Source organism: Podarcis bocagei (assembly GCF_964188305.1).
Source record: "Podarcis bocagei genome assembly, chromosome: 4".
NCBI classification, from domain to species: Eukaryota; Metazoa; Chordata; class Lepidosauria; order Squamata; family Lacertidae; genus Podarcis; species Podarcis bocagei.
In genome coordinates this window covers 52201629-52217638 of record NC_138128.1, presented here as the reverse complement: position 1 = coordinate 52217638, position 16010 = coordinate 52201629, and the positions used below count along the sequence as shown (strand labels likewise).

The 16010-nt window shown below is 40.8% G+C and overlaps 1 protein-coding gene across 1 annotated transcript in view; it reads left to right on the top strand.

Moving 5' to 3' along the window:
- Positions 1 to 16010, top strand: part of NRAP (nebulin related anchoring protein) — a 60709-nt gene that overhangs the window by 9721 nt on the left and 34978 nt on the right. Inside the window, exons 6-18 of the mRNA XM_081192829.1 lie at positions 542 to 649; positions 1826 to 1930; positions 2016 to 2123; positions 2774 to 2866; positions 3532 to 3636; positions 5897 to 6013; positions 6629 to 6733; positions 8403 to 8507; positions 9917 to 10021; positions 12912 to 13010; positions 13376 to 13480; positions 13658 to 13765; positions 14982 to 15083. Coding sequence (XP_081048955.1) covers positions 542 to 649; positions 1826 to 1930; positions 2016 to 2123; positions 2774 to 2866; positions 3532 to 3636; positions 5897 to 6013; positions 6629 to 6733; positions 8403 to 8507; positions 9917 to 10021; positions 12912 to 13010; positions 13376 to 13480; positions 13658 to 13765; positions 14982 to 15083 — 1365 coding nt within the window. The remainder of the gene's footprint in view (positions 1 to 541; positions 650 to 1825; positions 1931 to 2015; positions 2124 to 2773; positions 2867 to 3531; positions 3637 to 5896; positions 6014 to 6628; positions 6734 to 8402; positions 8508 to 9916; positions 10022 to 12911; positions 13011 to 13375; positions 13481 to 13657; positions 13766 to 14981; positions 15084 to 16010) is intronic.

Below are 16010 nucleotides of genomic sequence, written 5' to 3'. Positions count from 1 at the left end.
CCTCCAATTTATGACAGCTTTAAAGGTACCCCTGCCCGTACGGGCCAGTCTTGCCAGACTCTAGGGTTGTGTGCCCATCTCACTCAAGAGGCCGGGGGCCAGTTCTGTCCGAAGACACTTCCGGGTCACGTGGCCAGCATGACATCGCTGCTCTGGCGAACCAGAGCCGCACACGGAAACGCCGTTTACCTTCCCGCTAGTAAGCGGTCCCTATTTATCTACTTGCACCCGGGGGTGCTTTTGAACTGCTAGGTTGGCAGGCGCTGGGACCGAACGACGGGAGCGCACCCCGCCGCAGGGATTCGAACCGCCGACCTTTCGATCGGCAAGCCCTAGGTGCTGAGGCTTTAGCCCACAGCGCCACCTGCGTCCTTATTTGTGAGTTAAATATATCAAGGAGAGATCATCCACATGGACTTGCATCCTTAGATGAGTGAACTTAAGAAAATTCATGGCAGAAAAGTTTCCCCCTTTTCTCCTACCTCAGAGGAATTAGTTTGACGAACAAAGTTTAAACACACCTTTTTTCTCTCTGTTGTAGTTGAAATATACTGAGGAATATGAGCAGCAGAAGGGAAAGGGCAGCTTTCCTGCTCTGATCACTCCAGCTTATCAAATAGCCAAGAAGGCCTCTCAGCTATCCAGTAACGTAAGTTCCTGGGGCATGTATTTTTGAGGGAGGGCAAAGAGATTGTAGCATAGGGGGGCAATATTCACAGCAAGAGTCAAAGGTCTAAGTTTGATATATGATTAAATTGCCGAAAAGAAAAGAAAAAGAATGTGGACCATATCTAGTGTTCTTAGTCTGCTAGCATAAGAGCCCGTGTGCTAGTAGACGGCAGCGGGCAAAAGTTGTGCAACAAAGGAATTAAATGAAACAACTGTGCTAGCAAAAACTTGTACAGCAGCTGATTTTTCTTGTGCAATCAGTTTCACAAAAATGTACTTGTGCTTTCCCTTTCACTTGGATTTAGTGCTATGTTTGATACAACCTACCCATTTGAGTACATGTTGTGATTACTTTTTAAATGCTTCATAACCAGAGATATCAACGATTTGGAGGCAGGATTACACAGGGTTTGAAAAACAGGAGTATTTCTTCTCCCCTACCTCTTTAGCTCAGCTGTGTTTAACAGTCTTTATTGGCTGATGTTTTCACTACCTGCCCGCTTTCTTTGTAGGGTATAATATCCGCAACAATCTAGAAATCTATTTTAATTAACAATACACATGTCGTTTATGATGAGAAAGAAAAAGGAAGCCCAGAAAAGATTCACCTTGAAGATCATGAAGCAAAGTTCTCTAGTTGTTATTCCAAGCAATATGTATAATGCTTCAACAGAGATTGAAAATGAAAGCATGTGAGATTGTTATTGATTAGGCATGCTGGGCTTGTGTCCAAGAAAGCGGTTTCACCCAAATAAAAATTTCAGCATTTCCATTTAGTTTAGTCATTTAACAGGCTTTAATAGGCTTCTAGATTGAGCTCTTTAATGCATTTACTCCTCCGCTGCCATTTACTTGTTATGAAATAAACATCTTTGGCAACTGATGGGCTTGGGGTGAATTAAACTGGAGCAGAACATTTTGACAAATAAGGCCAGAATATGTTGTTATTCCAGCCTCTTTTCATCAATAAGAAACTGCCGTTTCATTTGCATTTGCAACCAAGGAATTTAAATTCAGGGCCAAATATTGGAAACACTTATATTAGCAAATCCAAAGATCATCTATTTTTACTGTCATTTGATGCTTGATTGCAAGAGATAAGATGGCAGTTCTTCATAGTTTTCAAATGTTCTTTGACTCTGCTTCTCCACAATAGATGGAATATAAACGAGGGCATGGAGACCGGGTTTCCAAATTCACCAGTGTTGCGGATACTCCAGATGTAATTCATGCAAAGGCTGGGGGGCAGCTTGCGAGTGATGTAAGTAGAACAGAAGAGCAGACCAAGTAGATAGACTTTCTGCTTGCTTATATCTGTATGATTTAAACTCTCCTGATTTTTCCAGTTAAAATACACAGAAGAGTATGAACAACACAGAGGGAAAGGGAGCTTCCCTGCGATGATCACTCCGGCTTACCAGATAGCTAAAAGAGCCAACGAATTAGCTAGTGACGTAAGTTTCAAAAGTGTGGTCTATATGTTGTCACATATTGGAGAAAAATCTGTACTTGGTCTTCCAAAATTATGGCCACTTTCCTGTTGTGAGAAAAATCCTGACATTGCTAGGTCAAAAAATCTCCACTGTTAAGGAGTGGAGACTTCTCTGTATTTTAGCATTATTGCATTGTCCAAACTTATGTTGAAAATAAGTGTCTGCTAATGAAACAAAGGATAGACTGAAGTTTGAAGGAAATATGCTGATCATAAGATGCTGGTTACCTCACCCCTCTGTGGCACTCTAAAGTTGGAGCAGTGGCCTTTGGCTGTTGGTTGGAGTGTTTGTTCGGTGCTCAAACTGTATACTACAAAATGCCATAAACCTCCAGCGACCTCCTTCTAAAGAAAACAGCCTTGGCAAAACTTCTCATTATTTGGAAAAGTTGGGTGAGGACAACCCTTTTATACAGCATGATGGTTTGGCATTGTTCCCCTGCCCACTTCTTAAAGATGGATTCTTTCAGTTTGCCTTTCTACTGTATGGCCCTTTGAGCAATTTGTATGGAAAATGAGCTCCGTGGGCTTTAAAAGCAAACAAATGCAATTTGTTTAGGTTGTAAGATCAGCAGAATAAACACATCCTTTTCACCTCCATTGCTTTCTCAGGTGAAGTATCATCAAAGATATGAAAAGGAGATTAAAGGAAAAGCAAGTCATTCTGTTGGTGCCTCAAACGAAAATGTGAATCAGTTTAGTCAGGTAAGGAGCAATGCAAAAGTATTCACATCTATATATATTAATTCATGCATATTGATGTGACTCTCTTCACATCTATGTAAGGATACTGATCTCAAGGCTTTGATGGCTTGCTCTTATGTAGCCATAGCCATACCAACCACACAGAAGAATTAGATAACAGTAGACTCGGAAGAGTAATAAGGTTTGTAAAAGAACAAGAATATTAATTGGGGGGCAGCCTTAGGAAGCCCTCCCCCCAAAAAAAAGCATCCCACAGAATGCTGACTGGGCATTGAGAGGCATAAAACAAAAAACTCAGAAGTTGGAAATTGAATGAGATGGCTTGAAAAGGAGACTGGATGAAGAGACGAATCAGTCACATCCACATCATATATTTAAAGCATATGGCTCCTCCCAAAAACAAATTCTGGGAACTGTAGTTTACTCCTAACAAAAGTACACTTCCCAGTATCCATAAAAAACTACAGTTCCCATGATTCTTGGGAAGAAGCAACATGTTTAAAATGTGTGTCAGGTGCGCTTTAAATGTATGGTGTGGAGTTGTGTTATAAAATATGGAAACTGTGAAGTATGCCTGCTTGTTAGGAAGACTGTAGACAGAAGTGTACCAAAATGAATAAGTTAAAGATAAGTAAATGATAAGTAAACTATTGGATGTTTTTCAGGATTATATGGACGAATATGAAGAGCACCGAGGGAAAGGGAGCTTTCCTGCTATGATCACGCCAGCGTATCTCAATGCTAAGAAGGCAAATGAACTGGCGAGTGATGTAAGTATGAAAGAAGAGGTCTAGGTCAGCGTGGGCCAGACGCAAAAGTTGCTTATAATAACCAGAAAGTTCTCTGGTGTCATATTATTTGGGAAGGAGTGAGACCCCTTAGGACTCTGGGTGTTCTTGTACCACATTCAATGATGTCAAATATAGCTGTCTATGACTGAGCGCACTATTTTAGAGGACCTCAAAAATGGAAGTATTGATATGTGTTTGTATGTTGTGAAAGATCAAACTTTGTTCTCAATTGGAATTAGCTCTAGAGGGTCACCCCCAAAGTAACCACAACATTCCTTTTCTGCTTAGGTATCAAAAGTGAGCAAAGTAGTCATGATTTCTATAATGATCAGGAAGGATACAAAGAAGTGCACCACTGAGAGGGCTTCAACCAACAGCCCCCATTTTAGTGTCCCCAAACCACTTTCAAAACAGAGAAGATACTTTTGAAAAACAGCTATGTGAAAGGGGTGGGGAGTACAAAATCTACCAGTGTCTACCAAAGCTCTTTGGGATGCCAAAGGCAGCCTTGCGCATGGGCTATTGTCTTTAAATAAGTTTGTCTGCTATATGTTTGCTTTGAATATTTGTATCCTGTATGCATGTGTACATATATGCGTGCATATACAGTGGTACCTCAGGTTACATACGCTTCAGGTTACAGCCTCCGCTAACCCAGAAATAGTACCTTGGGTTAAGAACTTTGCTTCAGGGTGAGAACAGAAATCGTGCTCCGGCAGCAGCAGCAGGAGGCCCCATTAGCTAAAGTGGTGCTTCAGGTTAAGAACAGTTTCAGGTTAAGAGCAGACCTCCAGAACGAATTAAGTACTTAACCTGAGGTACCACTGTATATATAATCTTATTTGCTTGAGCAAATCATTGAAATGTAGGGTTGGAAGGCCCATCTAGTCCCACCCCTGCAATGTACATCCTTGGCAGATCTCCCCCCCCCCCAAAAAAAAACCCCTCTGTTTAAAAACCTCCTGTGAAGGATAATCCACAAGCTTCCAAAGTAGTCTGATCGGCTGTCGAACAGCTCTTACCATCAGAAAGTTCTTCCTAACGTTTAGTTTAAATCTCAAATTCCAAAGAGATAATTGCTTGGATCCCAACATGCTTTTCCATTTCCAGAATGGCCCGCTCTGTTTCCAGAGAGGGAACCTTTGTGTCCCGTCTAATTAGTTTACTCAAGGAACTAGCACTGGAGTGATTAACCTTCATTCGGCGGCTTCTCAAAAAATGTATGCATGCCATAAATAGCAACAGCAACAAAAAGCAGGCAGATGATGGAGTCATCATGAATCACCGTTGCAATTTTACCAGGGCAAACATTCAGTACTAGGACCCTTACTCCTTATTCGTCAATATTTTCATTCCTGTTTAAACAAGGCTTTGCTCACCGTCTATCTCTGAGTGGAAATGTAATATTAAACTCTGGGTAACTATTGAATTATTTAGTACTAGCTTAGTGTCCTGGCATCCCAGCTAATCTGCAGACATGAGTTCAAGCTTCTAATAATAACCCCAGTTAATATTAAAAGTTTTGGGCTGGCTGACTTCTGAAATGAGACGGTTCCTATCACATAATCAGTCTGAATGAAACCAGTGATTGAACTAAGAGGAGTTTCGTGGCTGAACAGGGAATTAGAACCTGGAGCCCTCTGACCCCAAGGACAGCACTCTAACCACCACACCACACTGGTCCAAGTATTAATCATTGTGGTACCTTGGGTTACAGACGCTTCAGGTTACAGTCACTTCAGGTTACAGACTCCGCTAACCCAGAAATAGTACCTCAGGTTAAGAACTTTGCTTCAGGACGAGAACAGAAATTGTGTGGCAGCGGCATGGCAGGCCCCATTAGCTAAAGTGGTACGTCAGGTTAAGAACAGTTTCGGGTTAAGAACTGACCTCCAGAATGAATTAAGTTCTTAACCCGAGGTACCAGTGTATAATGATAGCTATCTGGACAGTGATAAATTGTTACACTTTTCTAAGTGGTAGGAAGTTCAAGGGCGGTCCTCTTTATAAGGTTTCTTTCTTTGTAAAGGAGCAAGCTGGGGATATACAGTGTGATGTATTTATAATAACTGTTTCTTTATAAATACTTGAGCAGGGCATATAGGAAGCAACCAAATTCTTAAAGCAGGGCAGCAAAACCAATTGCCATGCTGACCGTGGAGCAGCAGTAAAGAAAACTGAAAGTGTGGCCAGCCAGTAGCCATTATAACTTGATTTGATCCTGCCTTTTTCTTTCTAGATAAAATACAAGCAGGATTTTTCAAAGATGAAAGGAGCAGCTCACTACCATTCTCTTTCTGCCCAAGAAAACCTAGTTCTTAAGCAAGCCCAGAATGTGAACAAGTTGTACAGTGAGGTAAGAAGGCCAGATGTAAATTTTATCAAGACACCCACACTGATTTGTCAGAGAAACAAATTGCATGGAATTTGATGGGATTTACTGCATAAGCTGATGCATGTCTACTCAGAAGTAAGTCCCATGGTGTTCATTGGTGCTTCCTCCTGGTTAAGTGTGCCTTAAGCATTTACCGTAATTGAGATTGACATCACATCCACACCAAACAATCTGAGAGCTCTTATGCCAGTTTAAAGTCATGGAAAATCCTGGGAATCGCTGTTTGTTCAGGGTGTTTGCTCAGTGAGGCCAGCACTCTTAGCACCAACTACAGTTCCCTCAAATTCTCCATGACTGCTTTAAATGTATGGCGTGGATGTGACCAGAATCCCAGCAGGACTTTTGCCTGCCTAACTCTCTTTGAAATAGACACCATATCCTCATGACATACAGGACATTTCAGATTTCTTTCATGCTTAGCAACGTGATGTTCGTCCCCTTTGTTTATTATGAGAGTGAGTATTGCTATGCAATAAAGCAGCTTCTTATTTCGCTTATTGCAGGATGTAACTGAAATACGTAGCCAGCCATTGAATATATTTTCACTTCTCACTGTTCTAAATTCTCATTTTGTAGGTGGGCTATAAGAAGGATCTAGAAAGCAGCAAAGGCCACAGTATTAACTACTGCGAGACCCCTCAGTTCAGGAATGTTAGCAAGATCTCAAAATACACCAGTGATGTAAGTCCTCAGTCATTTGCATGCAGTTCTGAGAAAGCTTAATGTAGTCACTGTGGGGATTGCAGTTTATACATATGTGAATTCAAGACAAGAACAGGAAATCTGGGTAAAAACAGGGCTGGGTGTTTGAATTTAGAAATCTTTATAGGGAAGAAAAAGTACAATTAATTTATCAGTAATCCAATCAAACAGTTATTTGTTATTTGTTTATGGTCTCATCTCTGTTTCTTGGTGGGTTCTTAACACCACCAGGTCACCTCAGACAACACTGTCTGAGTGCAAATTACAGAGCAGAATATGACCAAGTCATCTGTTTATAACTTCAGATATAGGAAGATATTTTTGTTGCCTAGTGCATTATATTTCTGCAGTTGAATTCAACACATTATCCTTTATAAACAAAAGGTGTCGGAGTAGATACATTGCGCTTCTTAGTATCATTTATTTGCTGTCCCTTTAAAATCAATGGAATTTAAGAATTAAGCTTGAAAATTAAACTTTCAGATACAGTGGGACCTCGGGTTACGTACTGTCCTCCTTACGAACGCTTCAGGTTACGAGCTGTGCTAACCCGGAAGTAGGTGTTCCGGGTAGCGAACTTTGCCCCAGGATGCGAGCGGAAGTCGTGTGCCAGCAGCACGGCAGCAGCAGGAGGCCCCATTAGCGAAAGCGCGCCTCAGGTTAAGAACAGTTTCGGGTTAAGAACAGACCTCCAGAACAAATTAAGTTCATAAATGGAGGTAGCACTGTATAGACATTTTGCACTGGGTAAGGCAAAATATCCTTAAAGGGCAGAAAAAGTCAACCATGGCTACACTAAATATATACTTGATAAACAATAAAGTTGAATTGCTTTCCATTTCTGTGGTATGACACTAAAATAGGAAAGTTCTTTATGGGTGGGATTCACTATGACAAACATTCCATGTGTGCAAACATATCAGTATCCTAGATGGGGCAATCCTTGCTCACCTCCTCCTGTGCGCTATTCTGTGCAGGGCTGCCCAATGGTAAGCAAGCAGGCCCTGCCTTAAGACCTTGCTATGGAAGGATTTGTTCACTGTATTTGGGACCAAGGAGGAATTTTCCTTCAGACAAATTGGGCCTGTCTGGGAGTTTTGCCTACCTCATAGCAATTGTCACAACTTGATGGGAGATAAGGCATAGGCGTGTATCCTAGTTGGACGATGTTGTCAGAACCACCGCCAGCCCAAGGAAGCAGGTTGTCCCATTAAAGGGATCCAGGGTGGAGATGTTTCTGTCCAGACACCCAGACTGGGGCTGATGCACCATGGCTGCATCCACGTCATCTTGGACAGGTTCACTCTGATTTGGTGTGTGTCATAGGGCAATCCGTAACCTTGGATAAGCCTGCCAAAAAATAATCAACCAGCAGATGGGTTGGTTGATTCAGGATACAAATACAATGTCTGCGCCAAACCTGTTGCCCTCTGTAATCAACAAAGTTGTGGCCCATTTAATTTATTGAAATTCTACCAGCCTTGGGGCCGCTGTCTGCACTTTCATTGCTCCTGAGCAGAGGTCCTTGTGTAGGACTTCCATTGAGAGGGTTCATGAGGTGAATCCTGCCCTATGCCTTGCTCATTTTCTTTGCAATATAAAAGAAGGGAACTTCTGGGTCTGAGAGGAGGCTTGTTTTTGTACGCAGCTCAAGTACAGAGAGCATTACCAGAACCAGAAAGGTCATTATGAAGGAGTTGGCATAGACAGACGCACAGCACATGCCATGAAGGTTGGAAGTCTGGCAAGCAACGTAAGTTGTTGTAAATGCTTCAGCGATATACTATTTTGATACGGCTTCTCATCTTAGTAGGGTCAAATGAAGGACAGCCATAGGTTTGATTACTTCTGGGGAGGTGAAAGCGTTAGCAGGAAATATGAAAATTGGGGGGGGGACTGTGTTTGTAAATAATATTGAAGTATCTATACGCTACCAGTGAACTTTGCATGAATTGGACAGCATGCCTGCATTGTGTTACTGGATCACTAGTGTAATATTACGGTTTGTAGCTTTTTACTTACACAGCGGGTGGTGCTGTGGGTTAAACCACAGAGCCTAGGACTTGCCGATCAGAAGGTCAGTGGTTAGAATCCCCGCAATGGGGTGAGCACCCGTTGCTCGGTCCCTGCTCCTGCCAACCTAGCAGTTCAAAAGCACGTCAAAGTACAAGTAGATAAATAGGTACTGCTCTGGCGGGAAGGTAAACGACATTTCTGTGCGCTGTTCTGGTTCGCCAGAAGCAGCTTAGTCATGCTGGCCACATGACCCAGAAGTTGTACGCCGGCTCCCTCGGCCAATAAAGAGAGATGAGCGCTGCAACCCCAGAGTCGGTCACGACTGGATCTAATGGTCAGGGGTCCCTTTACCTTTTACTAATTGCTATAACAGTGAGCTATGGGATTGGGCCTTAAGAGGCTTGTGTATTGTTCTGCAGCAGACTGGGCATTTTTTTGCTATTGGTTGTTAAGGTCACACAACATCTTCCAGTGCCCATGCCATTTGTCTTGGTTTATTTATTATTGGTTTCACTGAGGTGCCATTTCATTATTTATTACTTTTATTTATAAAATTTGCTGCACACTTTTCATTATAAAATAATCCCAAAGTAGGGTCCAATAAACAATAAAACACAATAAAATCACACCATCTGTAAATAGGTGGAAGTATGCACACAGTAAAATAACCATCACAGCATGCAGTGACATAGGTTCAACTAAAATCCTAGATGAATAAATAGTTGGCATCAAAAGCTTGTAAGGTTCTGTGCCAACTGTATCTTAAGGGGAAGGGAGTTCCTGTACTGAATGATGGGTGCCTGCGTTGAGACATTGTGTACCATGTCTTGAAATGCGTTATTTGAAGCTCTGTGAGAAGCACAAAAAGTAAGCATGAAGATAAAAGCAGTGTGTCACAGGTGGAAGTTAAGGTAATGTTTCTGCGGTTGGCACTGGATTAATTGTGCAGCTGAAAAAGAATCAATTAGCAGTTAAACTATGCAAATAATTTCATTTTCTTTGGCATTGACGCCACTGAATTTACTTTGTTGCTTGTGTTTAATATTAATATTACTGGGTTCCCCCCCCTTTTCTCTTGTCTGATAATTATTCAGAACAAATGACAGCTTTAAAAAAGGTTGATTCTTTTTGTTCTCCTTCTTCCAGATAGCCTATAAATCTGATTACACACACGATGATGTTGACTACAATTACCCAGCCACCCTCACTCCTTCATACCAGACAACAAGGAAGCTGATCCCTTTGAAAGATGTAAATAGCCTTCTGAATTCTCACCCTTCTGCTTGCATGGGATGGAGTACGATTTGCGGTCTGTATAAGGCAGTAATTTAATTACAGTGACAAATATAGCTGATGATAACAGCGCCCTGAAAGAAAGAGATAAAAGTTGTTTTCCAGTTGGTAGACTCATAAATTCTCAGGGCACTGGAAATGAGATATCTAACCTCCTGCATTTAGCTGTCCCTAGTGTCAATCCTTTTTTGTTGTAATCCCAAAGTGATTACAGTAATCCCACAATTTGCATCCATTTAATTTATGTGCATTCAGCTTTACATATGTGACAAAAAAATTAATAAATTAAAAAAGGGGTGGAAAGGGGGCAGGGTTTCAGGAAAAAATGACTTTTGCAATCCTACCCGCCATTGAACCCAATGGGTTTTGACTATGTGCAATTTTGGCTTTATGAGCAATCTCCAGAACATAACCCCTGCATAGCTTGCGGGTCTATTGAACTACTGCTTCCCATGGTGGTAGTTCTGCACTACAAAATGTATATTGCTTTTATACTAATTTAACAACCTCTCCCAAAAAAGGACTTGGACTGCAGTCTTCACCCCACCCATCTGAGAGTAAGTCCCTTTGAATTCAGAATGACTTACTTCTGAATAAGTTTTCAGACAGTTTCCCATCCAGAATCAGATTTGCTTAGATTTTGCATCTTGTGCCTTTAAAGCATGCCATGAGAAATATATTTGGGTGAAAGTGGTGCAAACTCTCTTAAAATTCCTTACACCCCCTTACTCAGGCTTCCTCAACCTCGGCCCTCTGGATGTTTTTGGTTTACAACTCCCATGAACCCTAGCTAGCAGGACCAGTGGTGAGGGATGATGGGAATTGTAGTCTCAAGACATCTGGAGGGCCGAGTTTGAGGAAGCCTGCCCTTACTGAACCACAGGTCCCAGGATTCCCTGACGATAGGAAAAGAGTCATTTTAACTCTCACTTCAAAGAGCAAAAACAAGGGATTGGTTATAGCCTTATTTCCCTCTTTCTGGTCACTTCCTATCTTTTTATGTTACACCTGACTAGAAAGAGTATCTGATGGCATGCACTAAGGCTCGGTTGAAAAACATGTCTGCAAATGCCTAAGGGATCCTCATCTGTTGTGTGAGGATGAATTTCACATAGGACAAAACAGGCTTTGCAGGTTTTGCCTTTTTAACCTTATTGATTATCTGTAGACCACTGATGCTACATATTTCCGATGTTTACTTTATTCCACTGGGAACAGGATCAATACTAAGGCTATAGCTACATCGCAGATGTAAACTGGAGAACAGCCATTACTTTTATTATATCTGGGCACTGAAGCTTAGGAAAACATTGTGCCAAATAAGCTGCATGCCATTTCAAACCTTGGTCCATTTAGCTCAGCACTGGGAATGCCAGGGATTGAACCTTTTGCATGTTCTACCACTTAGCATTTCACATAACTCCAAATTTATTTAGAAGGTTAAAAAATACCCTCTACACATTCTAAATTACACTAAGAATTCAAAGGTAAGTTAAGAGGAGATTTCATGGGGTCAACAGCTCAATCATGTGCTTTGCTCTGCTAGCAGAGCAGTCCACGCAAGAGTGGCGTTGTATTAGATATGTAAAGAAAAATGTTACGTGTATAGCTTTCAAGTGACAGCCCCTGCACCTCAAGTTCAGCCAAGCCCTGGTATATGGCAGTTTGAGTGACAAAGTGCCAGACAGCAGGATGACCATGCAGAGAGCTGTAGAGATTTCCTTTATAAACTAGAATTCTGTAGAGAAGATTTCAGAGGTGCAGCGTTGACACTTGAGGATCTATAAAGTGGCATCTGTTGAAATGTCCTGTTCTACACAAGTGGTTTTCATAGCCACAGTTCCTTTTCCACAAAACAAAAACAACGGTTTATTACTAGAGAGTCCTGCCCTTCTTTCCACCATGTACAGCCAGCCCAAATTTCATTGTTTCATCCATTTAAAACAAAACAAAACATGGAATATCAATAGAAAATTGCATTGAACACTCCAGATCATCTGCTGATGTGAGAACTGGACATCAAAACAGAAACAGTGAATTCATTGTTTCAGTTATACTGATCATATTAGATAAGATACATTTTTTAATGGAAAATATGTAAGAATGGACTCCATAGCATCAAATAAAATTTGGATGCCACATCCCCCCTTTTTTTTTAAAAAAAGAGAAGGTGGGGGAAAAAACTCTCACTAAATCAACTACTTTAAAGTAGCATACAATTTGCATTTTAGTGAGAAGGTAATTAACTAGGGCAAATATTAATTAAAGCCTGCCGAGAATAATAATTGTATCCTGTAGTGTAACATGGAGGTCTTTGGGAAGAATAGGCTTAAAGGGAAACCTCACCATGACATTTTATCTTGCATAATGTGGATTTAATATACTGCTTTGTATGGGTTCGTATTGTTACTGCTGCCTTCATATATTAGCAAGTTAGTGGGCTCTGACCTTATCAGTCGCTCACTTTGAAATAACGTTTTTGCCTTATTAAGATTTTTCACGACACTCTGCATATATAGCTTCTTCTATTTAATGATTTCCCTTTATATTTTTAAATATTTAAAACCACAATTTAACACAATTGATAAGGCTAACCAATTAAAAATGCTGGCAAATAAAAGTGAGCAAGAGACAGAAAGAAAGCTGTTAATTTTATATAAATACCACACCAATGAAATTGCACTGTAGTTAAAAAAACCAAAACCCCACAAGATTTCAGCTTTTGGTTAGCTGCTGTGAATATTCTAGATAACGATATATTTGCCATTTGTAGTAAAAGCTACCTTGAGAATTGCTTTACTAAACCTTTTGTGGTAGTCATAATGTGTTTCTCCATTTTTTAATTTAGGTAAACTATAAGCAAAGTGTAGACAAGCTGAAATACAGCTCTGTTACCAGCACACCTCAGATTGTTCAAGCGAAAATCAATGCTCAGCAGCTTAGTGATGTAAGTCCTATTTCCATTGTACCCCAACGCATGAGAAGTATTACATAAATAAGAAGGTATCTTGCAGTTGTCCCGTGGATAACATTTTGCAAGTAAAAGGCATTCTGGAGAGTCAGTTTCAGAGCCCCCTTAAGAAGTATTGCAGCCTCACATTTAGGCAGATTTATTTATTATTATTATTATTATTCAGACATTTCTTGGGGGGGGGGGAAAGAAGCTAGGGAGTAGTCATAGTCACTCTTCGTATAATTTCAGATTTTATTTCCTAACAACTTTTTAAGAATAGCTTTTAACAATTAACACTCCTCTTGCCGTTAAATATCATTGTATTTGACATGTTGAATATGCTTTCGATTGTTTGGCAGCTGAACTACCGAGCCCAGTATGAGAAAACCAAAACACAATATACTTTGCCACAGGATGTCCCACAGTTAGTCAAGGCCAAAGCCAATGCGGAATTATACAGTGAGGTAAGGGAACCTACAAATATACATTTGCATAATATACCCAAAGATGTGATTTTCATTAGAAACATAAGTCACATGCTACGCTAGCTGATTTTATAGTTTGTTGAACGAATTGCCTGCTAGTTTTTTTGCCTATCTTTATTCACATTAATGACTTACTACTATATTTCCTTCCCTCAGATTAAGTATAAAGAAGGCTGGCAGAAAAGCAGGGGCCACGGCTTTGAAATGAATTTGGATTCCATGTCTTTGCTCGCTGCCAAAGCTTCAGGGGATCTTGCCAGTGATGTAGGTTATACGTATTTATCTGGGGCATATTACTAAGAGACGTCTAAAATAATATAGAGAAATGAAAACATGTTGAGGTGGGGCTTTAAGATGGAAATTTCCTTAAAAAATAATCTGTCACAAACTCTGATAAACTAATGGAGAAATGTAATAACATTCTAGTTATCTGACATACCTTAGTGTTTGAAAGTGGGTCTTTAAATTGCCTAAAACCTAAAATAAATAGTTATAAAGTGAATATATTTCCAGATTGGAAAATTTGACCTGCTGCTTGAAATATCTTAATGGGCCAGTGATGCTTTCATCCTCAAGGGCCAAAAGAATGGATGGCATCCATTGTTGCAAGAGCAGACTTTCAATCACCCAATGGAATTTCCCCTTCCTCATCTCAGCCTTGCCTCCCTAGTCTGCTATGGATAGCTGTTCAGACCTGCTGAGCAGATTTGGAGTACACAGGTGGCTGCAAGGAGGAGAAGAGGAAGGGAAAGTCCTGTTGCATGAGAAGAAATGTGTTGTCCTTGAGGAGGGCCACATATGTAAGTCACCCATTTTCTTTTCCTCCATTTTACAATATTTTCAAACAGTGTCATTCTGGTTGTCGAACACCTTGATACTTGGACGTTTTGGCTCCTGAACGCTTCAAATCCGGAAAAGAGTGTTCCGGTTTGCGAACGTTTTTTGGAAGCCAAACGTCCAACGCAGCTTCCGATTGAGTGCAGGAAGCTCCTGCAGCCAATCAAAAGCCGTGGCTTAGTTTTCGAACAGTTCCCGGAGTCGAACGGACCTCCCAGAACGGATTAAGTTTGACAACCAAGGTACCACTGTAGTCTGCTTTATTTATTTCACTTATATTTACTTTTAAGACTATATTTTCTAGACATTGTTACTACCTATATATTTATACAAGATTAACTTATCTTCCTTTGCAGTTATTTGAAGAATCTAACATTTCCCAGCGTAATCTCTCAATTTCTTCCCACGTTAGTTTAGTTGTTCCTTTTGAGCCCCCCCCTTTTTTGCTATAGTTTAAAATGCAACAGAAAGTGTATTACTTGGCAGACAAACTGGATGAGATTTGAGCAGTTGGCTTTCCATTTTTGTCAGTAGAAAATTTAAGGGGAACAGGTTCTTCTTTAAAGAGTACTTTTAAAAGAAAGATACAGTTTGGCTGGCATTTATCTGTCTTTTCAGTAAATGTTGCCTATTTTCTCCACAGATTAAATACAAAGAAGAATATGAGAAAACGAAAGGAAAAGCAATGGCAACCAAAGATTCAAGACTTATTCACTCTTTACAAGTAGCCAAAATGAGCAGTGAGGTAAATGGCTTCCCATTACTATTTTAAATTTTGTTTTTAATGATGAAACTCCTACTCTCATTATTACCTTGGGATTTATATATCCTTCACTGCACATAGTAAAAAAAACAACCTCTTCCTGTTGGATCTGGTTGTTATGCGAGCAGAAGCATGTCACAGACTCATTAAAAACTCTCCCCTTCCAGGCCCTTCTAGTTTCTCCCCTTCTTTTCCTGACCATCTGGACCATCGCTTGCCATGGTTATTGCCAATAAAGAACTCAAAAAGAAAAATGAGTCCTTCAATGCTTGTCAAAGCTTTTACAGTTTATTGTCGTAACAGAAAATAATAAACGTACTCTTAAAAATGGTTCACCTTAATCAGGGTTTGCAAAACTAACCATGGTTAGCACCAACAGAGATGTAATGTTGCACCGTGGTTAACAGTTGTGAATAGATTCACACAGATGAGTGGAGAGGGAGAAAGTGCATGCGGTCACTTTGCACTCCTAATCTCTTGTGCATGTTCAGAAAATTGATAATGTTGGTTCTGCACCAGGCCCTAGGTAAAGGGACCCCTGACCATTAGGTCCAGTCATGACCGCCTCTGGGGTTGCGGCGCTCATCTCACTTTATTGGCCGAGGGAGCTGGTGTACAACTTCCGGGTCATGTGGCCAGCATGACTAAGCCGCTTCTGGTGAACCAGAGCAGCGCACGGAAACGCCGTTTACCTTCCCGCCGGAGTGGTACCTATTTATCTACTTGCACTTGGATGTGCTTTCGAACTGCTAGGTTGGCAGGAGCAGGGACCGAGCCGCGGGAGCTCACCCCGTCGCGGGGATTCGAACCGCTGACCTTCTGATCGGCAAGTCCTAGGCCACCCGTGTCCCTGCACCAGGCCCTAGTTCCAAGAAATACTGCATTGAAATCTTTGTTAAAAATAAACAA